Source organism: Heterodontus francisci, chromosome 4, assembly GCF_036365525.1.
Source record: "Heterodontus francisci isolate sHetFra1 chromosome 4, sHetFra1.hap1, whole genome shotgun sequence".
NCBI classification, from domain to species: domain Eukaryota; kingdom Metazoa; phylum Chordata; class Chondrichthyes; order Heterodontiformes; family Heterodontidae; genus Heterodontus; species Heterodontus francisci.
The window spans coordinates 164,893,436-164,921,209 of record NC_090374.1 but is presented as its reverse complement, the minus strand read 5'-3'; the positions used below and the strand labels follow the sequence as shown (position 1 = coordinate 164,921,209).

At 42.2% G+C, this 27,774-nt stretch overlaps 1 protein-coding gene across 8 annotated transcripts in view; it reads left to right on the top strand.

The window, feature by feature from the left end:
* The window catches only part of adgrl3.1 (adhesion G protein-coupled receptor L3.1), a 713,955-nt gene that overhangs the window by 229,051 nt on the left and 457,130 nt on the right, over window positions 1-27,774 (top strand). For all 8 annotated transcript variants that reach the window (XM_068030477.1, XM_068030472.1, XM_068030479.1 and 5 more), the window contains one exon: window positions 9,759-9,928. In XM_068030477.1, coding sequence (XP_067886578.1) covers window positions 9,871-9,928 — 58 coding nt within the window. In that variant the 5' untranslated portion in view covers window positions 9,759-9,870. The remainder of the gene's footprint in view (window positions 1-9,758; window positions 9,929-27,774) is intronic.

Below are 27,774 nucleotides of genomic sequence, written 5' to 3'. Positions count from 1 at the left end.
CAGGTGTGAGAGTTGACATTTAGGGCCTTCATGTCACGCTCGCAAGCATCCTTGCAGTGGAGCTTTGGGCGCCCCACTGGTCGTCTGGCCCCGCTACCTCGCCATACAGAAGGTCCTTGGATATGCGACCGTCTTCCATCCTGCGGACGTGTCCTATGGGTCTGACCACTTCCGGGTAATTACTCATTTTAAGAAGACCTGTGAGAGTGGTGAGCAAAACTTGTGTGCATCTTAATTGTGACATTTTTTTTTCTGGCTGCTAAATTGAACCCTGTCGGTGAAGCATTTTGCAATAGGACGGATTTAACTAGTTCCAAGAATATTTCCATGCTTGTTGAGTATAACATTTGTTTTTAGATTGGAATTTTTCATTTGATTGTGCAGCCAATCTGTTTGGGGCCTTTCTGGTGAATTTTTGTGTCTTGAGGATTAATCCAAAGAGACTCTGAAATGGTGTCAGGTATGAGCAGTAAAGGACAATGGCGCTCATATTTTGCTAATGTATTACCTGCAATCTAAAAGAGAGCAATCCTACTATAGTCGGTTTACTTGCCTCACCTTCAGTTTCACCTTCACTGAATCCGAGAATTGTTATAGCAGAGAAGGAGGCCATTGAACCCATCATGTCTGTGCTGGCTTTCCAAAAGAGCAATTTATCTAGTCCCACTCCCCTGCCTTCTCCCTATAGCCCTGCACATTCTTTTCAGATAATTCAATTCTGTCTTAAATGCTTCGATTGAATCTGTCTCCACCACATTATCAGGCAGTGTGTTCTAGATCCTAACCACTCGCTGCATCAAAAGGTTTTTCCTCATGTTTCCATTGCTTCTTTTGCCAATTACCTTAAATCTGTGCCCTCTCGTTCTCTATTCTTTCACCAGTGGGAACAGTTTCTCCCTATCTACTCTGTCTAGACCCCTCATGATTTTGAATGCCTCTATCAAATCTCCTCTTCACCTTCTCTTCTCCAAGGAAATCAGCCCCAACTTCTCTGATCTATCCATGAAACTGAAGTTCCTTATCCTTGGAACCATTCTTGTGAATCGTTTCTGCACTTTCTCTAATGCCTTTACATCTTTCTTAAAAGTGTGGCGCCCAGAACTGGACACGACACTGACAATAGTACTTTCAAAATCTCAACCGTCTATTCTCTGGCCTATTTTCTCCACAACATTTCAGCAGCTACTGATTTTCTCAACCGCAGCCTTATCTCCACCTTTGATGCCCTCCTCCCCAATAAAACCATTACTCTCTCTCACCCTGGCCTTTTCCCCTATGGCCTTTATCTCTGCTCCCTTAAGTCCTTTGGATGCAGACTTGAAAGGATATTGTGGACAACTGGTTTAGCCATCCACTGCTAGATGTGGCTGGACCACTTAAAACACTATCGGGTCATGCTCTCGTCTGCTAAAGCTACTCGCTGTTCCAGAATCATCCTGGAATGCAAAAGTAACCCCCAGCCTCTTTACTGCAGTCTGTCGTCTTAAACCCCTCTCCCCTGTCCCCTCCACCCTCAACTCCAACAATAAGTATGAGGAGCCTCATGGACTTCTTTGAGACCATCCGATCAGCTGCCTCTGCGTCCCTCCCTTTCACTAGCCCACCTGCCAAACTTCCTGTAAAGCTCCCCCTTGCCCTCGCCCTGAAATCACATCTTTCTCTAGTTTCCTATCTCCTCTCATGCCCTCTTTGACCTCATCTTGCCAATGACACCCACCTCCTGTTCCCTTGATCCTGTTCCCATTAAGCTGCTGTCTACTTAATGTCCCCTGGTCCCCATTTTAGCTGATATTGTAAACGGTTTGGTCTCTTCAAGTGTTGTCCCTATCTCCTTTAAAGCTGCCGTCATCACTTTTCTCCTCAAAAAAAACCCCTTGACCCCACTGCCCTTGCAAACTGCTATTCAGTTTCCGACCTCCCTTTCCTCTCCAAAGCCCTTGAATATGTTTCCAGCTCCCAAATACATTCCCATCTTTCCTGGAGCTCCATGTTCGAATCCCTCCAATCTAGTTGCAGCCTCTGCCACAGTACCAAAATCAGCTCTCATCAATGTCCCAAATGACATTTTGTGTGACAGCCACAAAGGTAAATTTTCCCTCCTCATCCTTCTGCAGCCTTGACACAGTTAACCACACCATCCTCCTTCAATGCCTCTCTACTGTTGTCCAGCTGGGTGGGACTGCTCTCACCTGGTTCCATTTTTATCTATCTAATTGTAGCCAGCACATCACTTGTAATGGCTTCTCTTCCTGGTCCTGCACCATTACCTCTGGTGTTCCCCAAGGGTCTATCCTTGGCCCCCTCCTATACCTCATCTACATGCTGCCCCTCGATGATGATATCCGAAAGCACGGGGTTTTTTTTCACATCTTCGTTGACGACACCCAGCTCAACCTCACCACCACCTCTCTCGAATCGTCCATTGTTGTTAAATTATCAGACTGCTTATCTGACATCCAGTACTGGATGAACAGAAATTTCCTCCAATTAAATATTAGGAAGTTTGGAACAATTATTTTCGGTCCCCACTCTAAACTCCATTCCCTAGCTACTGGCTGCATCCCTCTCCCTGGGTTTGATCGCAATCTTAGTGTCACACTTGCTCCCAAGATGAGATTCCAACCTCATATTTGCACCGTCACTAAGACTGCCATAACATTGCCTGTTTTGGCTCAGCTGCTGGAACCGACATTCATGCCTTCATTACCTCTAGACATAACCATTCCAATACATTCCTGGCTGATGTCCCACATTCTACCCTCCGTAAACTTGAGTTAATTCAAAACTCTGTTGCCCGTGTCTTAATTTGCACCAGGTCCCGTTCCCCTATACCCCTGTGCTTGCTGACCTTCGTTGGCTTCTGGCCAAGCACCGTCTTGATTTTAAAATTCTCGTTCTTATGTTCAAATCCCTCCATGTCCTCACCCTTCCCTATCTCTAATCTCCTCCAACTCCACAGCCCTCCAAGATATCTGCGCTCCTCTAATTCTGGTGTCTAGAGCATCCCTGATTTGAATCGCTTTGCCATTAGTGGCCGTGCTTTCAGTTGCCTGGGTTCTAAGTTCTGGAATACTATTCCGACACCTCTCTGCCTCTCTACCTCGCTTTCCTCCTCTAAGATACTCCTTAAAACCTACTTCTTTGACCAAGCTTTTGGTCATCTGACCCAATATGTCCTTAACTGGCTCGGTGTCATATTTTGTTTCATAATTCTCCTGTAAAGTGCCTTGGGGCATTTTATTACATTAAAGGTGCTATATAAATATAAGTTGTTAGTAAGTATGGACTCTGTACAAACATTTTGTTACTGTTGACATTAATTCTGTGATTTTATATTGATAAGTTATGCAAATTACACTATTTCAATTTACTTGTGCTTAAAAAGCATATTGGATAGGCAGGTTACTGTTTTGTGAAGAAGCTGCTGATGCTAATTAACAAAATTACTTGTCCCAGCTTCATTTTCATGGGCTTAATTGAGAGAGGGAGGGAAAAAAATGATTAATCCCATCAGAGTCTCCTTTTTCTCTCCCGTTCAAAGTTGTTTCTCAAGTGTTTAACTCGATAGACCAACATCCACCTGTATTTTGAACCTCTTAATGTTTTCAATTTTACAACCTTCTCTGGAAGATTATTCCCAAGTTTATCATCCTTTGAGTAAAGAATTTTATGTTTTCCAATCTGCTTTTTAAATATACTTAATTAAATTTGTCTTCTAGTCTCATTTACCTTGAGGTTATATTCAAGATTCACCTTTTTAATGCCTTGAGGTCTGGCCTTGACTTTACCTCTAACTGTCGTGTTTGAGCTTCTCTAACCTTTCCTCACAGCTCATCATTTTACATTTAAGATCATTCACATTGCTATGCTTACACCCTGTCCAATGCATGAACGTCCCCTTTTGAATCTTGATGTAACTACACAGTATTCCGAGTGAGATCTGACCAGTGTATTATAAAGCCTTACCATAATGTCTGTAGACTTAGACTCTGTTGTTCTGCCATATATGCCCACATCCCAATGTACTGTTTATTTTTTCATTGCGTTACCATATTGCCTCACTGTTTACTGTTACCCTTCTTTCTAAGCTTCCTTGTGCTCATCATACATCAGTCATTGTGTAATTATTTTGCATTTGGATTTGTTTTCATTAATGACAGTGGGTTTTTGCTCCTCGAGATGAAATTTCATTGTACTCAACTTTGTGAGATTAAATTACGAGCAGGTTAGCATCCAGAGCTATTGCAGCGCTAGTTGGAGTACCTCATCGTCATGTGGAGTTTAGGCACTGGCTAGAAGGAAGGGGCAGGAAAGCAAGAAAATCAGGGAGCTTTTAGTTTACTTATGCCTGCTTGTAGCCTTTTATTGACTTACCTTGTTTTTTTGAAGCAGGTTGCCATCAATGCAGAGACATTGGTAAAAACTAAGTATTATAGGCAATTTCTGGAATTTAAATCCTCATGTAAATTTATCACAGCACTTGAAGTTCTGTCTGCAAGCGTGGCCTAATGGCTCCCTTGTACACCATTTACCTGAAAAATAGTTCTGTTAACACCAATGTGCTTTGTTGAAAATTTTCTTTAATCCACTGACTGGAGATCTGAATTTATATATTTTTTTAAAAGACATTTATAAAAGATCAGCTAAAAGGATGATTTTTGCTGGCAGCTGAAGTTGGCTACTGAATTTGCAACACTGTATCTTACATTGCAATGACTGAGGAGGGAGACAAAATGTCTGAGTATTTCCCAGCAAGAACCAAGACCCAGGAAGTTTAAAGGAACTACCGGTTCTTTTCAGCAAGCAGAGAACTACTGCTAACTGCTATGTTTGAGTCACTGAGTGATGGTCATGTGGCAAGCCCTTCCCCATCTGTAGTTGTGAAGCTGGTGTTTCCTCTGTAACAGAGGAGAAGCAACTGGACTCTGACATGAGCAGACCCGAAGTGGGGGTCTCTCTTTCTCTTTCTCTTTATTTGGCTCGGTCTCATATTTTGTTTTATAATGCTCCTGTCAAGTGCCTTGGGACGTTTTATTACGTTACAGGTGCTATGTAGATATATCTTGTTTTTAGAATGTTCCTCAATAGTGAATACAGTAGCTGAGTGTATCCAGAACTCGGACAATTTTCTGTAAATGATCAAATTCAATATAGTGAAATGATTTGAAATTCAGATTCAGTGACTCAGGTCATTGCAAATGGGATCAGCCATTGGCTGGACTGCCTCTGAGGTCCCTGATTTTTTTGTTACCATTATGCTTGCTGCGATATATTCAAATTACTTGCCCAGGACGTTTTGGCTTAAGTTCTCAACGGAAGAACAAAACAATGCAATTTATGGAGTACATCACCGTTAGTGTCATTCCAGGAAATTCTAGGCTCTAATAATCTAGGCTGATGTTGCAGTGCAGTATGGAGGGAATGCCGCACTATCAGAGGTGCCATCTTTTGAATGAGATGTTAAACTGAGGTCTGGTCTGCCTCCTCAGGTGGTTGTGCAAGGTTCCATAGCACTATTATAAGAAGAGCAGGGAGTTCTTGGCGAGTGTCCCAGCCAATATTTATCCCTCAACCACTAGAAATTGTGACAATGCAACCACTAGATGGAGCTGTACTGGCACATACACAAATGCAGACTCATCCACTGAAACGTCACTGCCTGCGCTGACTCAGGCAGCTGCCAGTGATAAAGATGGCGCTGCTCAATTTACCACAAAAAAAAATCCCCTCATGTCGGCAGTCCCTGCTTCCATCCTATCCCGAACTGTATTCCACTCCCTCCCGTGCCCATCTGCTCACCACTCGCTCCCTGCTGCCTTCCCTCAGCCACTCGCTCCCGGCCTCTCTGCTTCCTCCCCTAGGCTGCTGCCTTCCCTCAGCTACTCACTCCAGGCCTCGCAGCTTCCCTCCTCTTGGCCACTCGCTTCCGCATCACCCCGTCACCCCTCGGCCGCTCTCTACCCCACCTTGCGCTTCAGTGGCTCGTTCCCTGCCCCCCACCCCCACTGCTTCTTTAGGCAATGCGGCGGGGAGCGATTGACCGAGGGGGTGAGTGGCGAGACCAGGAGTGATAGGCCGAGGGGGGAAGCGGTGATGCCTGGAGCTGTTCGGGGAGCTGGTGGAAGGCAGCGGGGAAGCAGGGTTGGTGGGATGGAGTGGGGTACTGTTCAGGGGAATGGAGGTGGTGATCACAGCTATTGAGGGATGAGGACGTTATTGCATGGTGATATCAGGACGCGCATGCGCGCATTCCTGTTGGCAAGCTGGCAGTTGTTGGCACATGCTGATGACGTCTGCGTTGTCAGGAGTTGCTGTGAATAGATTATCTGATCATGCAACTCATTGCTCTTTGTAGGACATTGCTATGCACAACTTCGCTGTTGCATTTTCCTACATTATAACAGTGACTGCAGTTCAGAAAGTACCTCATTGGCTGTGAGTTAGTTTGGGATTTCCTGAGGTTGTGAAAGGCATTATATGGTTACAAATTCTTTATTTTTCTTTTACTAAAACTGGCCAAATTAAATGTTGCATAATGTTCCCACAAGCTGGGATATTTGAAGGACTCTAACAGTAACTGCAAATCTTTGAAATAGGCCGTGATTTTTATTTCACTGCCTCCTGCTCTCCATTCCACAGCAGTTTTAAAATGAATCTGGCAGGTCTTTCTTGAGTTTTAATGTGCTGTGAATGTAGATGCTGTCCGACGTGCTCTCCTCCACCTCCTGCCCTCAGAATGGCAGTGATCATATGAGAAGCAGAGAGGGATTGTTTTGAATATAATTGAATTCACAACCTTGAGTTTACTGGCCAAATCCTCAAAACTAAATTTGTTATCTTTGTGGCAAGTTATTTCATCATTAAAGAAGTTTAAGTTCCAAATATTTTGTATGCATTGGAACTCCTAAAGCAGGATTTACAGAAACTGACATTCAGCAAAGCAAAAAAAGAGGAGCTGTTGCTTACTGAAGTTGATGATTTGCAAACATTTAGGAAGAGTAGGTTTTTTTTTAAAACACACCACAGAAAATGGCTTCTGGTGTGAGCAGATTGCAGTGATGCTGCTACTGGTGGTAATGCAGCCCAGAAGGTCACCATTCAAGAGAGTCTTGATGTAAATTGTTGTGATTTATGTTGCAACTTAGAAATACAGCCTCTGTAGGTCAATTGTGACTTCTAATTTTTTCATATTGACCATGCAGCTAGCAGAGTGATAGATGAAAGGTTCAGTATTGACCAACTTGTAATATGGTTTCTTGCTCAGGAGTTGGTGGTTTGTTAGACATGCAAGGCAGCTTCTTTATTTTGAGTCAAGGGATGAGTTAGAATATCATAGAACCTTAAAGGACAGAAAGAGGCCACTCGACGTGTGGTGCCTGTGTTGGCCCTTTGAAAGAACTGTCCACGTTAGTCCTTCACCCCAACTTTTCCATACCAGTTTAACCTTACAAGTTAGTTTACATTTCAAAGGAACTATTGAGAGCCAAAGTGACAGGGTATTGACATTATAACAATATATTAGTGATAGGTTTTTATGTCATTAGGATAATTGCAATTTATTACACGTCCTGGACAAAATCCACTGCATCTAATTGGTTGAAGAGCTGTTCTTAGCTGATAGTGAGAGACATTGGCAGAGCTGGACTATTGCCCACTCGTGACGATGTTCTTGGCCTGCTCTAAATGTTGCCTCTTAAAATGTTTTGAGCATAAGAGTAATAAAAAGATTTACTGAGCATCTCTCTAATTACATAATTGAAATATTTTTACTCCATTTATATTTCAGACCAACTCATAAATAATATGAGCTGGTTCCTGGTGTACTGAATTTGTGCCATTTTTAATCCATGGGGCTGATTTGGATGCATCAGAAGAGTTACACATTTGCACATGTGGCAAAGTTATGCTTGTGAATGTGTGGCAGACCACCTTTGATGTTGAGGAATAGGTCACTGTTAGGTTTTGGGATTTTTCACCTTTTTCTTCAGTTATGTTTGTCTTTTTATTAAAAAGTGAATTTGCATGTGTTTAAAAAGCCACAGGCTAGAGCCATGAGATGGCAGCGGAGAGGTCAAGGGACTTGAAGGAATTTCCAACAAATATTTATGTCCGTTGTGTTCATGTGGGGGAAGTAACCTCCGGGGGAAGGGGAGGCATTTAGATTGGCAAGCCTGCTGGTGAATACCTGCATGCGATAGGTTTCAAGAGATATTGACCCAACGCTTATTAATATCAGAATTAACAAAAAGAAAGGAAGTTAGTTACAGTCAACTTAGGAGGGTTTGAAGGGCTTCCCTCATTTTCCTCTTGTTTGACTGCAACAGGTTTAATTCTTAAAAATGGATGTATTGGCCAATTCGGTAGGTGTTTGGTTCTTGTTATGATCATAGCAAGTAAGTAATCGGACAGGTTTTCTTGAGTTAGCAGAGAAAGAGGTTAACTTATTGTACCTAAGCCAAACTAATGAAAAAAAATAAACTGCCTGCCAACTTACGCTTACACACACACTCTGGAGGTTTACACACACACAAATAGGTTACAGAGTGGGGAAAGGTAGATTGATTGAGTTAGAGTCCATAGAAAAAAGGGGTATATAGTCTGTGGGATTTAGTGATCTGGCTCGCTTCCAGCTGAATTTGGTGGTCCTGAGGCTTTTAGTTTGAAGAGGTAGATGACCGGTTTGGTGAGTCACTTGGAGATAGCGACGCAGATGATTTCCTCCAACGGGGTTTCCTATTGGAGCCGGAGTATGCAAAGGTGGTCAGTCAATAGGCAGAGTTCAAAGCTTGTAAGCTGGAATGGAGAGAGGGACCCACACTCAGGGTCTACGCGTGTCAGAGTCCAGAAGCTTCTCCTTTCAGCTGCAGAGAAACACAAGCTTAAAACCATAGATGGGTATAAAGGAGCTTGTCACATGACAGTCACTCAGTGATTCAAAAGTAGTAGTTAGCAGAATTTCTCTCTTGCTAAAAAGAACAGTTGGTCCCCTTAAAGTTCCTGGGTCTTCGTTCTTGCTGGAGAGCTGAGCAGACATTTTATCTCCCTTCTCACAAGCCTTACAATGTAGGGTACAGTGTTACAAATTAGGTGGCCATCTTAAGCGGCCAGAAAAGTTATCCTTTTATCTGTTTTTTTACAAGTCGTCTTAAAAAAAATTCAGATCTCCAGTCAGTGGATTAAAGAAAATAGTCATTCAACAAAGCACGTTGGTGTGACAAGATCAAAACATTTTCAGGCACCAATCAGCAAGAGTTTTGAATGAGGGACCACACACTGTAGGCTTTGGGCACGCAGATAGATGCTCAAGTGTAGGTGGCTAGTTTTTGCTGTTGCATGTTGTTTAGAAAAAAAGTTAATGCTATAAACAATTAAGTCAGTCCAAGATATATAGTTTATAATTTTTGTCAATTTTGAGCAGAGGACAGTTTAGTACAGTAGAATTCTTAAGATTACTAGCTGTAAAATTAAGCAGCTTCAAGATTTGTAGCTGCCCTTGTCTCCATTCGCCTTTGCAAAAATTGGAGAAGCACGTGAGCGCACGTGAAAGACGTGACATGTAGTTTGCTATCACCAAGGTTCCTACTGTTGGGATCATGCATTTAAAAAAAAAAAGCAGAAACGACCAGTCTAGTTGTCATTTTCACTTGTGAAATTCTAATGTAACATCAACTTTTATTTTTACCTCTATAAAATTTAGCTACAATTTTGTTAAATGTAATCTTGTCACTTTTTTTAATAATCAAGGTTTGTTCTTTTAGTCCTGCAGCCAGTCAATGTTGAGCCTAAAGTACTGAAGGAATATCCAGTGGGAGCAGTTCCTGTACCTCACCTGAAAACATTTGTTCCACTTTTGCAACCGGACTTCGTACAATGACCATGTGGACCCCATGGTTCCTGACGATACTCATCAGTACAGCGGCAGTAACTGGTAAGCTCTTAGATTACAAAAATAACACAAATCTTTGGAGTTAAAATAGGAAATTCTGCTGTAATCATTTAGCAGTCAAAGAGAAAATCATATGGAATTTTATTAGACACAGCAAGACTGTCTGAGCTCTTTGACTTCATTGGCTACTTCGATTGACTACCCCATTAATTGGCATATATTTTTCATCAGCTGATCCTGTTTTAGGATTTAACCATCAGTGGGGCAGCAGCATTAAGAATGGTCCTATCCAAATGTCCAGGACCATGATAATCAAACAGAACAAACCAAAGAGAACAAATATAAATTCAGTTGACTGGATTTTCCAGTGCTCAAGGGTCCGATGCAGCCTGCAGGTCATTGTTTGGACACTTCTGCTCTCTATTGTTTATAATTTTCTAATAATGAATGGTAGGATTGTATGTATGGGCAGTATCAGCTAAGCTCCAAAGCCCTGGGTATGGCAGGTTTAAATGTTATCCATGGTTCCTGCTCCTGATGGTTGTTGAGTAACACCTTCTGGAAGTGTGCATGCATAGACTTTGGGTGAGTTTTGGCTGCGATCATGCCTCAACAAAATAGTCCGTTTAGAATCACATGAGAATGGCCAATTGGTGAGGTGTCTGAGGGCTGTGAACTGAAGCCCTCAGGAGTGTAGCAGCCAAGCTTCACCAACACAGATAGATGGTCACTCACTGAGGATGATTATAGATCCTGTACTGACTGACTGACTTCTGTTAACTTGATACAAATTCGGAGCTCCTTCATCTGTTTGGCGCAGTTAATTCAGTTGATATACACGCTGAGCTAACTGGAGTGCTTGGATTGCCCCTCTTTTGAGATTCTGCAATGTTTGAGTCCTGTCCCAATTGTGAAGTATTGTAAGCTTTCCTCTCTTTACATGGCTGCTACTATGAAGCAGTTTGTGTGAATCAAAAAGCCAGTCTTATGGAGTTGAAAATGCACCCATCTGCTTTTAATATTCTGAATATAAAACTTGGTTCCTCATACTTGGGCATTTAATGTAGCTCTCTACTTATATATAAAATTACACGGATGTAAAACACCACCCCAGTAAATTATGTTGCCTGTGAATCACAAACTTTACAATAATGCACCACATCAAATCATGGCAAAACAGCCTCTCTGATGCTAAAAGGATTAAAGCTGAAGAGTTTTGCAACAACACTTTATTTAAACAGGAGGCTGATGGGTTGTGCCATTATTTGCATTCCTGGTAAGATTGGATGCTACTAATTTGCACCTTGATTTTATTAAATAAGAAATGTAGTTGCAGAATATTTTCGAGCAGGAGGCATATAAACAGAGGTGCCCTCAAGGAATTGATGTTGGAATACCATATCCATTTGTAATATATTGTATTATCTCTGCATTTGGGTAGAGATTAATTTTGTTGAAGACTCAAATAGTGGGTGTTTAACTGTGAAAAAGACTTGTTGGTAACTTAAAGGGAAGATCGACAGGTTAGTAGACTGTGGAGGTGTAAGACGAAATTTAATGCAGTGAAATGCAAGTACATTTTTTGGACAAAGAATAAGGAGAGGCCATGTGAACTAAATGGTAAAACTTTAAAAGGACTGCAGGAGCAGAGAGACTTCAGGGTTCAGATACACGAATCTTTCAATATCGAGAAAAAGATTGGTGAAGACAAATGTAGGTTCCTTACAGTCAGAAACAGGGGAATTTATTATGGGGAATAAAGAAATGGCTGACCAACTAAATGCATACTTTGGTTCTGTCTTCACAAAGGAGGACACAAATATCATAGCAGAAATGTTGGGGAATACAGGGCTTAGTGAAAGAGAGGAACTGAAGGAAATCAGTTTTAGTAGAGAAATGGTGTTGGTGAAATTGATGGGATTGAAGGCCTATAAATCCCCAGGGCCTGATGGTCTGCATCCCAGAGTACTTAAGGAAGTGGCCCTAGAAATAGTGCATGCATTGGTGGTCATCTTCCAAGATTCTATAGACTCTGGAATAATTCCTACACATTGGAGGGTAGCTAATGTAACCCCACTATTTAAAAAGGGAGGTAGAGAGAAAGCAGGGAATTATAGACCAGTCAGCCTGACGTCGGTAATGGGGAAAATTCTAGAGTCCGTTATCAAAGATTTTATAGCAGAGCACTTGGAGAACAGTGGTAGAATCGGATAGAGTCAGCATGGATTTACAAAAGGGAAATCATGCTCGACAAATCTACTAGAATTCTTCGAGGATGTAACTAGTAGAGTTGATAAGGGGGAGCCAGTGGATGTGGTTTATTTGGACTTTCAGAAGGCTTTCGACAAAGTCCCACATAACAGATTAGCATGTAAAATAAAAGCGCATGGGATTGGGGTAGTGTATTGCAATGGATAGAAAATTGGTTGGCGGACAGGAAACAAAGAGTAGGGATAAATGGGTCTTTTTCCGAATGGTAGGCAGTGACTAGTGGGGTACCGCAGGGATCGGTGCTAGGACCCCAGCTATTCACAATATACATTAATGATTTAGATGAGGGAACTAAATGTAGTATCTCCAGATTTGCATATGACAAAACTGGGTGGGAGGGTGATGTGAGGAGGCTGCAGAGAGGCTTCAGGGTGATTTGGACAAGTTGAGTGAGTAGGCTAATGTATGGCAGATGCAGTATAATGTGGATAAATGTGAGGTTATCCACTTTGGTAGCAAAAACAGGAAGGCAGATTATTATCTGAATGGCTATAAACTGAGAGAGGGGAATACGCAGCGAGACCGGGGTGTTCTCGTACACCAGTCGCTGAAGGTAAGCATGCAGGTGTAACAGGCGGTAAAAAAGGCAAATGGTATGTTGGCCTTCATAGCGAGAGGATTCGAGTACAGAAGCAAGGATGTCTTGCTGCAATTATACAGGGCCTTGGTGAGGCCACACCTGGAATATTGTGTGCAGTTTTGGTCTCATTATCTGAGGAAGGATGTTCTTGCTATAGAGGGAGTGCAGTGAAGGTTTACCAGACTGATTCCTGGGATGGCGGGACTGATGTATGAGGAGAGATTGAGTCGGTTAGGATTATATTCGCTGGAGTTCAGAAGAGTGAGGGGGGAATCTCATAGAAATCTATAAAATTCTAACAGGACTTGACAGGGTAGATGCAGGAAGGATGTTCCTGATGGTGGAGGAATCCAGAACCAGGGGTCATAGTCTAAGGATACGGGATAAACCTTTCAGGACTGAGATGAAGAGAAATGTCTTCACCCAGAGAGTGGTGAGCCTGTGGAATTCGCTACCACAGAAAGCAGTTGAGGCCGAAACATTGTATGTTTTCAAGAAGGAGTTAAATATAGCACTTGGGTCTAAAGGGATCTAAGGGTATGGGGCGAAAGCCGGAGCAGGCTACTGAGTTGGATGATCAGCCATGATCATAATGAATGGCGGAGCAGGCTCGAAGGGCCGAATGACCTACTCCTGCTCCTATTTTCTATTTTGCTATGGAAGGACAAGTTAATAAAGCTGTGGAAGAAAAAGCACATGGAGTGCCACATGTTATGTGTATAGAGTACAAAACCAAAACATAAGGCAAACTAGATGAGTCATTGATTAGGCTGCAGTTTGAATATTGTGCTCACATTTGCTCCCTTTAACTTGTAGAAAATGTCAAGGCTGTGGAGAGTATAGAAGTGATTCACTAAGATTAAACCAGGGATGATAAAGCTATAAGCAGAGACTAAAGACAGTTTGTCTGTTTTCCTTAGGACAAAAATGGTTAAGAGGGGATGTGATAATTTTCAAAATTACCAAAGTTTTCCATAAGGCAAACCAGGAAAAACTATTTCCAAAAATTGATGTGTTGGTAACTAGAAGGCATAACTTTAAGACCATCATTAAAGGAATGAATGAAGAGATGAGCAGAGTTTTTTTTTAAGTAGGGGGTTGTTAGGAAATGGAATATCCTAACAGAAACCATGGTGGACATAGAATCCCCAATAGCTTTTAAAAAGGAAATGGATGAATGTAAAAGACTGTTGGAGAAGGGCAGAGTTATGGGACTGTGAATAGTCCTTGCAGAGAGCTAGCACAATTGTGATGGGATTGAATGGATTCCTCATATGTTGGAAAATTTTGTGATTTTATGGGGTTTCTAATCCAGCCTAATTGACTCTAATCTAATGCAGCAATGACTGTAGTGCACATGTAATGGCTAGTGTAGCAATTTTTTTGGAGTGGGCATTTGGAGGAATGGAGGCGCCCTGAAAAAAAAACCCTTACTAAAACACACGAATTGCAATGTAGTGCTGATGCTACTGAGTTAATTGATAGCTGAATCAAGTGGAATGCAAAACTGTATTAAAGGGATGTAAACCTGTACTTGAATTCCAGTCGATGATAGGAACCTGTATTGCAAAAACAGTTCCCAAGAATGCAACAGCATTTTTGACTGAATATTGCATGGTCAAACCCAATTAAAGTTAGATCCCAATAAAAGATACTCTGACACATCATCGGTTGATAGGCAATCACTGTCTTCCCCTGTTGGTAGCAGTGCAGAATTCTGTCCTCATGTTTCAACCGCAGTCAGCAACTTTATTGATTTGATTGATCTGAAAGCTGCAAAGAACCAGAGAAACAACGTAACTGAATCTGTGGTTCGATGGTAATAATAAACTCTGCTCTAGTGTCCCAGGGAATTGAGGGTAGTGAGCCGGTTTGAAGGACATGACCAACAGTTGTCTCATCTTTCAGATCAACCTTTCTGCCCTCCGTTTCCAAGTGCAGTCGTCTGTTACTACTTCACTGTAGGGATTTGAAATCCTGATAGCAGAAAAGTTGCATGGAATCGGGAATGATAAAAAGGAAGTTGCCACAAAGAAAGGGTGTAAATTATTTACTTTTAAGCGGCACTTGATTACAGAGGAGTGTAAAGTCCAAAAGTCAAGAGTAGATGGAATGCTGTAAAATCTTTGACTTCTGCTGATTGATTCTGCTGAGCCGCTTCAAAGACAAACATTTTTTTAAGCTTTTGACATTTTTCTGAATAAAACTAGTGTTCAGGTCTCTGGTGAATTTTCGGATTGGTTCAGTTCTTGGAACTGAACAGCCTCCTGAAAATGCCAGTATGACTCCACTGTATTGGTTTCCAAGATGTCATACTAATGCAGCAGTTAAATATGCTGCAATGATTCATTCATATTGCTGACTTTATTTTCTATAAATATATTTTGTGTTGTAACCCCTTTCTGTATTTACCAACTTGTTAGATAACCTTACGGGATAAAAACAGAAAATGCTGGAAGCACTCAGCAGGTCTGGCAGCATCGTGGAGCGGCAAATAGAGTTAATGTTTCAGGTCTGTGACCCCTCATCAGGGCAGACGTACGAATTCGGAGCAGGAGTAGGCCATTTGGCCCCTCAAGCCTGCTTTGCCATTTGTTAAGATCGTGACTGATCTGATTGTGGTCTCAACTCTACTTTCCTGTCTCCTTGAAACGTTAACTATGTTTCATTCTTCGTAGATGCTGTAGATGCTGCCAAACTTGCTGAGTGTCTCCAGCATTTTCTGTGTTTATTTCAGATTTCCAGCATCCACAGTATTTTGCTATTGTTACCTTATGGGATACTTTGCCACCTGATCATGCCCTTTACTACACAAATGTCACAAGAATGACTTTATTCAATGTCATCTAGCAGAGGAGCCAGATCACAGAATCATACTGTACAACATCCATGTTTAAAGTTTTTTTTTAATGTCATCCAGCAAATGGTGACTAGATAATCCTGTGATAAGCCACTTTATTTTTTTTAAAAAAACTTCTTTGGCAGTGTGCTGATTCAGGGAGTTCTTGGATTCCAAATGTTGATAATGCTTTGTTGCAGTTAGGATATTATTTGGAAAAAGGAGCACTTGGATGGCTTTGTTTTCATAAAGCCTAGTGGACCTCTCCCCAATGCATTTTGTTTTTTATTGCTCGATCCTTCAATAACGATCAGCTTTTATATTCTCTTCTTGAAACAGTAAGATTTTGCCCATAGGAAATATTATAAATGCTGGCAGTCCAAAATATAAATCAGAACAAAATGCAGTAGGTCAGTTATTATTGACCAGTTGTTCGGAGAAAATATAGCATGTGCATATAGCATTGATCTATACAGACCACAAAAGGTCCCACGTTTACTGCCTGGTTTCTAACTCAGCTGGCTTTAATTGGATCAGTTGTGATGCAAGTGCCATCTTCAGCATTTCTAGATGAGAAAGGGCAAAACTTGCCAAATTGATGGCTTTCTGCTTTGCCAAAGTCTTTTTTAGGATCTGTACATCATATTGAATGATCCTTCTGTCTAAACTGACTCCAGCAGTTAAGTCTTTTTTATATAGCACAGCTTGTGAGATGGGATGAGAAGGAATGTTTCCCCTGCCACCCACCAAACAAGCCTGCGGAGCTGGTTATAATAAAAGCAAAATACTGCATCTGCTGGAAATTTGAAATACAAACAGAAAGTTCTAGAAATACTCAGCAGGTTTGGCAGCACCTGTGGAGAGAGAAGCAGACTTTACCTTTTAGGTCTGTGAGCTTTCATCAGAACTAAACATTTGGTTGTGGTTTTTGTGTCCGCCCCCTGCCCCCTTTACCCCATCCCCCTCTCCACCAAGCCCCGATCTCAAGCTCCAGGCTCTCATAGGAGCATTCAGCCCCTCGAGCCTGCTCTGCCATTTAGCTAGATCATGGCTGATCTTCCTCAATACCATTTTCCCACACTAGCCCCATATCCCTTGATGCCTTTGATATCTAGAAGTCTATCGATCTCTGTCTTAAACATACAAATCACTGAGCCTCCACAGCCCTCTGAATTTGAGAATTCCAAAAATTCACCACCCTCCGAGTAAAGACATTCCTCCTCATCTCAGTACTAAATGACGTAGCCCTTATTCTGAAACTCTGCTGTTCTAGACCCCACAGCCAGGGGAAACATCCTTCCTGCATCTACCCTGTTGAGCACTGTAAGAATGTTGCATGTTTCAATCATTCTTCTAAACTCTATAGAATACATGACCAGCCTCCTCACTCTCTGTTCAAGGCATAATCTTGCCATCCCAGGAATTAGTCTGGTGAGCCTTTGTTTCATTCCCTGTATGGCAAGAATATCCTTCCTTTGGTAAGGAGACTAAAACTGTACACAATACTCCAGGTGCATTCTCACCAAGGCTCTCGTCTGTTCATTGGGGCTGTAGTCTCCTTCTGCTGGTTTTCCCATCCGCCAGCTGGCCAGCCTTTCAATCAGGCTGGTTGCCAGGCAGGAAACAGAAGATTATTTCAATGAGGTCCTGCTGTTAAATTTGGCAGGACCCTGTGCTCCCAGCCTCTCGGGTTTCCCCAACACTACCCCGCACCTTCGTCGCCTCCTCATTAACATCTGGGCCAATGTGTTTAGTTAAATAATGCAACTGTCATCAAGATATTTGACAGGGAATTGTTCAAAGGACCCGAAAGCATTAAATTATACAAAACTGCAATGTGGGGGGGATATAGCTTTGCATCTCTTTTTGCTTTCTTTTTCTCTTTACTGAATCTTCTCTTTGGCCTTTGTGCATTGGGTGAGACTTAATGAGCATGGCAAGACTGGGTAAATGTAGCAATGGTGACACTTGGAGAGGAGAGGAGACTTTTTCGGCAAAAGGAAAATGGTAGATCAAATTTGAGAGCTTTTAGAAGAGAAGATTTGACAAAAGTCAAGCACATTGTGACTGGGTGAAGTTAGATTGAATAATTGGGTGGTTTTGGGACAGGTGGAGAGAGAAAGGGATAGTGGCAGAGAAAGAGCAGGATATCAGAGATACTGAGTAGGGAATGAAATGTTGCATTAACTGAATATTAACGACATTTCCCAGAGGATTTGGGGAGTTTTTGAAATTTGGAACACAGCAGTGAAGTACTAGGCAAGCGGTGTGAAAATCAAAACTGTCACAAAAGGATCATAACTGTTGGAAAGTACATCTCTTCTTCCTTCTGTTATCTTTTGTTCATTTTTAAGCCTTATCCAAACCAGATTGTGATCTAAAAGATGAGGGGATTATTTGTGTAAATTTCTCAGAGTCTAACACATGTGTTGTATTCTGGCAGACACTGTGTTTGCTGCAGCTGTATTGGAAGGAGTATGTTGGGATTTATTTAATGTATTTTGGGAATGGGGTAGTTCACTGTAAGTGAGTCGGATTACATGATTTTGGTTACAAGAATCAATGTGCAGCACATTTTCACACAGTATAGTTCGATCATCCTAAAATTGTAGCTCAATTTTGTTGTAATTTTTGTTACTGTGTGTGTGTGTGTGTGTTGGACTTAACAGCATGAGGTGAGAGACAGGGAAGCCTGTATATGCTATTTAATTGAAGGAAATTCTAACTGTTAAGTTGTATGCTGTACATTTTAGAGCCAATTTCATAAACACATCTGACTAGTGGCAGCGACATTGGGAAATAGTGGGTGCGGCACCTCTGATTCTCTATTCATCTGAGAGGCTGAAGGAGGAGGAGGAGCTCCCACCAGTAGCGAGCATTTGTGAAATTGACCTCATTGCATGAGGTCACCCTGAAGTCAGCTGGCATGCTGTGGAGGGGTGAGTCTTTTAAAGGGATGACTACTTTTGCTCTTAAGCATAGCCAGTTCATCTTTGCTTCCATGCAGACACCTCGGCACAGCATTGGTGTCTGTCTGACAAAGCTTTTGACCATTTCTGTTAGTCAGCTTGCCAGTGAGGTTTTATGATTTCAAGTGGCTTGTACTCATAATCCCAGATCTGGTAAAGTAGCTCTGAGCCTAAGGATGTCAGTGCACTGTATTGTGTGAAGTGGTTATGAATCCATCCAAGGCTTACTGAATGGAAATCCTTTCTTTTGTGGTGTGTCAGAATCGTACATGAAATGAGTTTTGGTAACCTCAATCCAATTCCAAATAATTTATGTTCCCACAACACCAAAGCTACATGTCACGTAAAATAAATCGGCAATCTCAGATGGACCATAAGGCCAGCAAGTGTGTAAAGTGGAAAAGGTCATGTTGACGCTCTTGAGCTCTGAATTAAGACCAACTGGATGGAAGATTGACTCCGATTTTTATGTGTAATAAGTTCTCTCTCCTCAACCCCCCATTGTGCACACATGTCTTGCGCTCACGCATACCACCCTAGCTTCTCCCCTCTCGTGCACACTCTGCTCACTCGTGGGACTCCCCCTGCGCTCTCCTCACAGGTGCTGAGGTGGTACAGGCTTTTAGTTTTGATCATTCCATAGATGTGGTACTGCAATTATCTTTTCCGATTTAGTGTGGACAGTGCAGACTCTCGAGACTGCTGCTTCAAATATGAAGTGTATGGAAACAAGATGGGGTTTAATTTAGCCTATTCCTTTTGAAGTAATTAAATAAAATGTGTTCCATATGAAGTGAAAATGCAAAACTTGCTATTTTAAAATTCAGATATTTGGGTTTACAGCCTGAGTACTAACTTGTGTGATTGTTTCATGCATGGCTCCTTCACAGTCTAATGTACAGTATATACTGCTTCTGCTGATTTGCTGCTGAAACTTTCATCGAAGCCTTTGTTACCTCTAAGCTTGATTATTCCAACACACTCCTTGCTGGCCTCCCCTCTTTCACCTTATATAAACTTAGGCTCATCCATAACTCACGTCAAGGCCCATTCACCCTGGTGCTGATGACATCAAGCTTGAAGGTGTGGCAAACAGTGGGGATGATATGAACCACCTGCAACAGGACATAGACAGGCTAGCAAAGTGGGCAGAGAGGTGGCAGATGGAATTTAATACTTACAAATGTGAGGTGATGCATTTGGGTGGAAGGACTGACGAGGGACAATATATACTTAATGGCACAGTTCTAAAGAATGTGCAGGAACAGAGGGACTTGGGGGTGCACGTGCATCGATCTTTGAAGGTGGCAGGACATATCGAGAGTTTAGTAAAGCATATGGGATCTCGGGATTCATAAATAGAGGCATTGAGTACAAAAGCAGGGAAGTAATGCTGAATCTTTATAAAACTCTGGTTATGCCCCAGCTGGAGTTTTGCATCCAGTTCTGGTCACCACACTTCAGGAAGGATGTGAGGGTCCTTGAGAGGGTGCAGAGGGGATTTACCAGAATGGTTCCAGGGATGGGGGATTTTAGTTACAAGGTTAGGTTGGAAAAACTGTGTTCACCTTAGAAGAAAGGCATTTGAGGGGAGATTTCATAGAATTATACAAGATTATGATAAGTTAGACAAGGAAAGGATGTTCCCATTAACAAATAGTACAAGGATTAGGGGACACAGATTGAAGGTTTTGGGCAAAAGATGCAGGGAGAATATGAGGAGGCACTTTTTTTACCCGGCGGGTGGGAATGACCTGGAACTCGCTGCCCACTAAGGTGGTGGAAGCGGAGACAATCAAAACCTTTCAAGAGGAAGTTGCATGGCCACTTGAGAGAAATAGGCCTGGATCTTGTCCTTCCAATGGTGGGTTCCATGGCAGGGGGAGCAAGAGAATCAGAGCGGCAGTGGCCATCATGGAACCCCATGCCGGGATTCCTGGGCCTGATCTTCCCAGAGGCGAGATAGGCCGATGACTGCCTTTCTGCCCAGAGGTTAATTGAAGCCCTTAAATGGCCTATGAATTTAAGGACCTCCTCTTGCTGCTGTTGCTAGGATCATAGCAGCGGCGAGGTGGCTCCCCGCCCCCCTGCCTTTTTGGCCTGGCACCGGGAGCCCTGCCTCCTGCACAAAATTCAGCCCACAGACCTGCTGGGCTGTGGGATTAAGCCAAGGAGTGCGACTGACAGCATAGCTCCTTGGAAAGCTGGCATGAATTCAATGGGCTGAATGGCCTCCTTCTGTGCCATAGTTGACTTTGATTCACCCATCATCCCTGTGCTTACTGACCTACATTGACTTCTGGTCTGGCAATGCCTTTTTTTTTTAAAGCTCATTCTTGTTTTCAAATTCCTCCATGGCCTTGCCCTTCCAGCACTACAACCCTCCAAGATCACTCTACTCCTCCAATTCGAGTCTCTTCCAGCTGTAATTAGCTGCTAAGGCTCGAAAGTCCGTAATTCTCAGCCTAAACCCCTCTCTCTTTTCCGATGTTCCTTAAAACCTGCCTCCTTAAAAGCTACCTCTTTGATGCAGTTTTTGATCTTATGCCCTAATATTTTGTTCTATCATTCAGTGTGAAGTTTGATAATGCTCCTGTGAAGCACCTTGGGACATTTTTACTCTGTTAAAAGTGTTAATTAAATACAAGTTGTCTTTGTACATGGTGAATATCCCAGGAAAGCAGATTGGTATAAATTACACTGTTAGTATTTTTCAGTGTCATTGTGTGTCTGATTTTGAGTTAGGTCTCTACTGGTGTTTAACGTAGTGAGTGGCACAAAGGATGCGGCTGAAAGAAACTCGTGAAATTCAGCCTCTTTTTGCAAGAAATCACTGGTTGCTCAGTCTCCCAGTTTGCAAAGTTATCAAAATCCTTTATCACACTGCACTGCTGTACCACACTGCTGGATCATCTTTTATTGGTTAAAGGTTGAGACCTGAGCTTCCTGCCTCAAAAAAGCACCGGCTTTAAAAGTGGGTTAATATGATGTATAAAATTGACCTCCTGTTCTTCGACTGGCATTTGCTCACTCAGAGAAAGTTTTCATCTGCGAATTTCGCTTGTGGCTAGCTTAAATGTGTCAAAACACTGCACTTCCTAGGCATTGTTATGAGAGTAAATAACCTTGTGTTCTGAAGGGACTGTACATTGGCAAAGCTAATTTTGTTTTTAGTATTTTATGGTTAAAGTCTTCCAGGGCAATCCACACAGCACTTAGTTCTTTAGATGTTGTCATGAGTGAACTTTTCTGGTAGGAGTGGAGGAATCAGGCCACATTTTGGTGTGCAGATTGTGTCTGCAATAACTCAAATCGCTGCACCCGGGTTCAGTTCTCGGTACTGCCTGTGCGGAGTTTGCAAGTTCTCCCTGTGACCGCGTGGGTTTCCGCCGGGTGCTCTGGTTTCCTCCCACAGCCAAAGACTTGCAGGTTGATAGGTAAATGGCCATTGTAAATTGCCCCTAGTGTAGGTAGGTGGTAGGAGAATGGTGGGGATGTGGTAGGGAATATGGGATTAATGTAGGATTAGTATAAATGGGTGGTTGTTGGTCGGCACAGACTCGGTGGGCCGAAAGGCCTGTTTCAGTGCTGTATCTCTAAATAAAATTTAAAAAAAGTGAATGAAAACTAGCAGATTGTAGCTTAGGCTTTAAACTGTAGAGACCTAGACGAGGATCGCTAGGTTTGTCAGAAATGTTATCATGGGGACTGAAGAGAGCTGGGCCAGTGGCCTATTTACCTCTGGAAATAACTACAAAAATATCACATTATATCTCCAATTAAAACAAGCTTTTTGATTGTTACTGTAAATAATCACTTGTATATTTGATCTTGAACCAAAGTGCTTTTGATGCAATTTAAACACCATTAGCAGTGACTGCACACAGGATCTCATAAATGAGATACTTAGACTGCAACAAAAATGTCTGGAAATAGCTAATTTATTGCAGGGTTAAGTAATGTACATAACTTTGAGGAGAGCATTTCTGTGATAAGTGAACTGATGGAGAATTAATTAATGTGTTACCTTTTTAAGAGCTTAGTTTGCTGTGCAGACAGGTTGATAGTGAAGGAACAGCTTGAACAGGTGTGCTTGTTCACCCTTAATTACAGGCAAGATTTTCAAATGGAGATGATCCTTGATGTGAGAAATATTATGGTTATACTGTAATATTGAGTTAAAATACTGCTTTAAACCTTATTCTTGAAATATAAGAATATGTTGCAACTGCAGATTTACACAACGTGCTTCGCCCGCAACCTCCCCCCCCCCCCCCCCGCTCCACTGCCCACACGGTCGCTGCCGTTTTAGTATACATGAAGCCTGACTCAGCCCAAGGATTCAGACACTGACTTCCACTCAGCATTGCTTTGGAGTCAGTTTGGCCATGGCACTCCATTTACTCTGTACAAGCTTTGTGTCACCAATGCTGAAACCACTTTGCACCGATGATAAACTTGTAGTGTGAATGCATCCTACGTGACATAAAGCTTCCAGATGACAGCTGCACACTGAATACAAGGGTGTGCAAAAGAAGTGAATGAAACAACTCATGCTGAACAGGAATCTAATACAAAAGAGTGGGAAATATAATGGGGGTGGTTGTGACATCACAAAGCATAATGGAAAAAAAAACATTTAAGGTCATTAGAAAGGATAGGGAAACTGAAAGAGGAGGACATTATTACAACATTAATAAATGAGCATATAAGTAAGTAAAAACAATTAGGGGAGACTCTGGTTAGAATTGTGGAATAAGAGAGGACTTAACTGTAATGGAAGTTATCTACAGGCCTCTTGATAGCAAAATGAAGTGGCAGAATGTGCTAATTCAAAGATGCGACAGGCCTCTGGCAAAAGCAAAGTTGTTTTAATGGGTGTTTTCTGGAGCAATGTGCTCTAGAACCAACAAGAGGGCAGGCAAGATTTAGTAATGAGCGAGACTTAGACAAATATTTCCTTACTGTTAGATTATGATTACTGTTAGCTAATAATCAGATTGAATTCAATGTTAGGTTTGAAAAGGAGAAATGTAGCAAAGTTACTAAGATTCTAGATTATGTTATGGCTAACTTCTATAGTATGAGACAGAAACCGACAACAGCAAACTGGTCAAAACAGTTATCAGGTAAAACCACAGTGAACAGTGGGAGGTGTTCAAACAATAATTTAGCTTCATGCATATATCCCTAAAGGGAAAGAGCTCCACTTGCCAAATAAAACTGCCATGGTCAACAAAAATGGTGAGAGGTTAATATAAAGCTAAGTGAAAGAACATTCAGAAGTGCAGAGGTCATCCAATTTGGACTAAAGAATGCATAGATTATTTTTAAATAGTGAATAGCTAGGAGCAGGTGGATCCAAAGAGATTTAGTGGTCTATGTACAGAGATCACTAAAATATAGTGATCAGGTACAAAAAGTAATCAAAAAGGCTAAAGAAATGTTAGCTAGCCCTCTAGATATAAAGGCTATCAGGAGATCACAAAATTAGTGGAAGCTGAGAATTTGGTGATAGTAGGGACTTGGGGACGAGGAAGGGGTTTCTCATGCCCAACTCAAAAGGAGTGGAGCTGCAGAACCTGAGAATTGTAAGGTAAATATCTAGGTTAAGTATCTAGATATCTTACCTTTTAGCTTCTTTGTGTTTCGTATCTCAATGGTTCTTGTTAAGATTGAGTAAATCATTTAGTCTTTGGTTAGTTCATTTTGAGGAGCAAAGGGAAAAATAGCTGTGTAGTTTAGACCTGGCTAACAGCAATTATGTAAGTAATCGCTTTCTATCTAAGAAGTTTCTCGTAAGAATGGAGGGACGGCTGCGTCCTGTAGACTGCAATTCCTGCACCGTGTGGGAACTTCAAGGATGCTTCATGTGTCCCAGAGGCCCACGTTTGCAGGAAGTGCTTCCAGATACTCAGACTCATGCTGAGGGTTTCTGAGCTTGGAGGACAGCTGGATTCACTGCCGGCTATATGAGTGGCTGACTTTTTTTAGATCGCAGGTTCCAGGAGCTGGTCACCTCACAGCCAGATACAGTTTAGATTAGCAAGTGGATGGTGACATGGCAGGGTAGGAAGAGAAAGACAGTGCAGGAATCCTCCGGGAATGTGGCACCCAAACCAGTATTCAGCACTGAATACCAGAGAGGATGATGACACCTCGAAGGTGTGCAGACCTAAGCCTGGAACCATGAGGCAAAGGATTGCACAAGGTGAGCACAGTGAAAGGTAAGAATGTAGTAATAATTGTGGATTTGATAGACGGGGGGCAGACCATCACAGGATATGACATCACGAGTATGAACCTAGTGTTACTTAGTATTAATGTGGGGAGATGCCTTAGAGATGAGACCCCCTCTAAATTAACTCCTGTTACTTTGACCCAAATCTACTATCCTCAGTTAATATTAGCAACACACTGACTAGTATAGTAGGTCGTGACAGCGGTAAAAACGTCTTTTGTAGGGTAAAGACAAAAGATATCAAAAACATCAGAGAGAAGCATGGAAAAGTTGATATCCTTACCCGAGAGCTTCGAGCGAGTGGCAGGGCCCAACCAGGCTGAGGCCTGGCCCAGATGGATCCAAAGATTTAACAGGTACCGTTTTGCATCGGGTCTAGCAGCACGACTAGACAAAGAGCAGGTCAGTACTTTACGCTATGGGAGAGAGTGTGGATGGCATTTTAACTACCCTGGGGATTATGAAAAGGAAACCCCATATGGCGAAGTAATAAAAGCCTTGGAGAGATACTTCAAGATCAGAATGAATGTTATCGTGGAAAGGGTGAAATTCAACAAACGCACCCAAAAAATGGTGAAAGTATCAAATCATTCAATAATTATCCATATAAAATAGCTGAAGATTGTAACTACGGGAGCTTGTGCAAAGAACTGATTCGGGACTGAATAGTAGTCGGGTTCAGAGACGAAGCGCTATCAGACCAGCTTCAGTCAAAAGAGGATTTGACATTGCAAAAAGCCATTCTGTTGAACAGACAGGCAGAGGTCTGAAAACTTAATTGATTACTAGTTCTGGGGCATTGTGGGGGGGTGGTGGCAGGGGGCGGTGTGCTGGGGGGATGCGTTGGAATTCAACCTCGTAAATTCAAGAATCAGTTGAGTCTGTGGATTAGGCAGAAAATAATGGCACAAGCAAGCCCGAAAGGCGGGAAGACATCTACAGACAGCATCAAGGAATTGCAGTAGGTGTGGCCAGGAGAGGCACTGGTGGGAAAATTGTCCAGCCCGGGAAGTTGTTTGCTTCTGGTGCAAGAAAAGGGGGCACTCTCGAGGTCTGTTGCAGCAGGAAATGAACACTGCAGACTAGCATAAAAATAGATGAAATAAAGGAGAAACAAATACTCCCTCCCTTGACGAAGTGCAAGAGGAAAACGAAGACTGCTGGGAAGCAGAGATTTTAGTGGGAAAAACAAAATCAACTTTAAGTTAGATACAGGAGCAGTAGTTTCTGTCCTATCTGACAAAACACCATGGTTGAGGAACGAAAGGCTTTGGAAAACCAAGGAGAAATTATACGGGCCAGGAGGAATTCAATTAAAGGTTGTAGGAGAGATATAAACAACCTTAAAACACAGGAATAATTCCAGAAACCCTATATGTTGTAAAGAATTAAGCCTGGTCACTACTCCGTAAGAAAGCTTGTTTAGCCTTATGGCTGTTATGCAGGGTGGAACAGATCAAGAGACAAGAGAAACAGCTCAGCGATCCTTAGAGCTGAATTCCCCAAATTATTTGATGGTTTGGGAAAATAAAAACAGAATAATACTCTCAACAAAATAGCAGAACCGGTATGTTTGTTCACGCTGAGAAAGGTCTCACACCCACTCCTGGAAGAACGAAATCAATGCCATGCTAAACCAAGGAGTTATTTCCACAGTGACTAAAACCACTAGGTGGTGCTCTGGGATGGTTCCAGTCAGGAAACCAAACGGGTCTATTAGGATTTGTGTGGGCCTTACCCAACTCAATAAAGCTGTAGAGAGAGTCACCCTTTGGTGTCAGTCGACGACAGCCTTGCCAAATTGGGAAGAAGCTCCATGTTCACCAAATCAGATATAGATGATGGATTTTGACAGTCGCCTTTAGACGAAGAGTCTAAATTTTCTTACACCCTTCAGAAGATGCCGTTTCAACAGATTGGTATTGCATTCGGTATTGCGTCAGCACCAGAGATATTCCAGCGGACGATGTCAACAATCCTGGAAGACTTAAAAGGGATCATCTGCCACATGGATGATGATCATCTGATTCATGAAACAAACCAAGAAGAACATGATGCCAGGGTAAGAGCGGTATGAAACAGATTACAAGAGGCAGGTCTCACTTTTAATGAGAAGTGTATATTCTCACAGTCAACAGTGAGGTTCCTTGACCACATAATTGATGGATCCGGCATCAAGATAGGTCCACAAAAGACGAAGGCAAGAAAGGATTTCCCAGAGCCAAAGAACACAACAGATTTGCAATGATTCATTCGCATGGTTAACCAGGTAGGGAAATTTCTTGACAACAGCTGTTAATAAACCCCCACTTAGGGTCTGCTCATGTCAGAGTCCAGTTGCTTCTCCTCTGCTGTAGAGAAAACACTAACTGAAAACCACTATTAGTATACTGTATTCGCTGCTCGCAATGTGGTCTCCTCTACATCGGGGTGACCACTTTACGGAACACCTCCGCTCCATCCATAAGCAGGACCCCGAGCTTCCGGTTGCTAGCCATTTCAACACCACCCCCGCCCCCCCCCCCCCCACTCGCTCTCATGCTCACATCTCTGTCCTGGGATTGTTGTCGTGTTCCAGCGAACATCACTAATTTCAGAGCATGACGGACCCCCCATTTATTTTTAGTTTTAGTTATTTTTTTTTTTATTTTTTATGGGTTTATTTTATTTTATTTTGTTTTTCACTGTGCCTATCCACAGTGTTTTTTGTTTAATGTTTGTGCTTGGAGCCCGGGCTGTTCATTTTACAGTCAAGGCTGTTCATTTTACAGGCAATTGATACCCTCTCTGTACTAATGCTTTGTCTTTCACCACACCATTAGCTTGCCTTTGTTCCATGATCTTGCCCTATCAGCACCTTCTCTCTCGTTATCCCTTGCCCCACCCCTGCTTTACTTGCTTAAAACCTTTTACATTTCTAATATTTGTCAGTTCTGATGAAGGGTCACTGACCAGAAACGTTAACTCTGCTTCTCTCTCCACAGATGC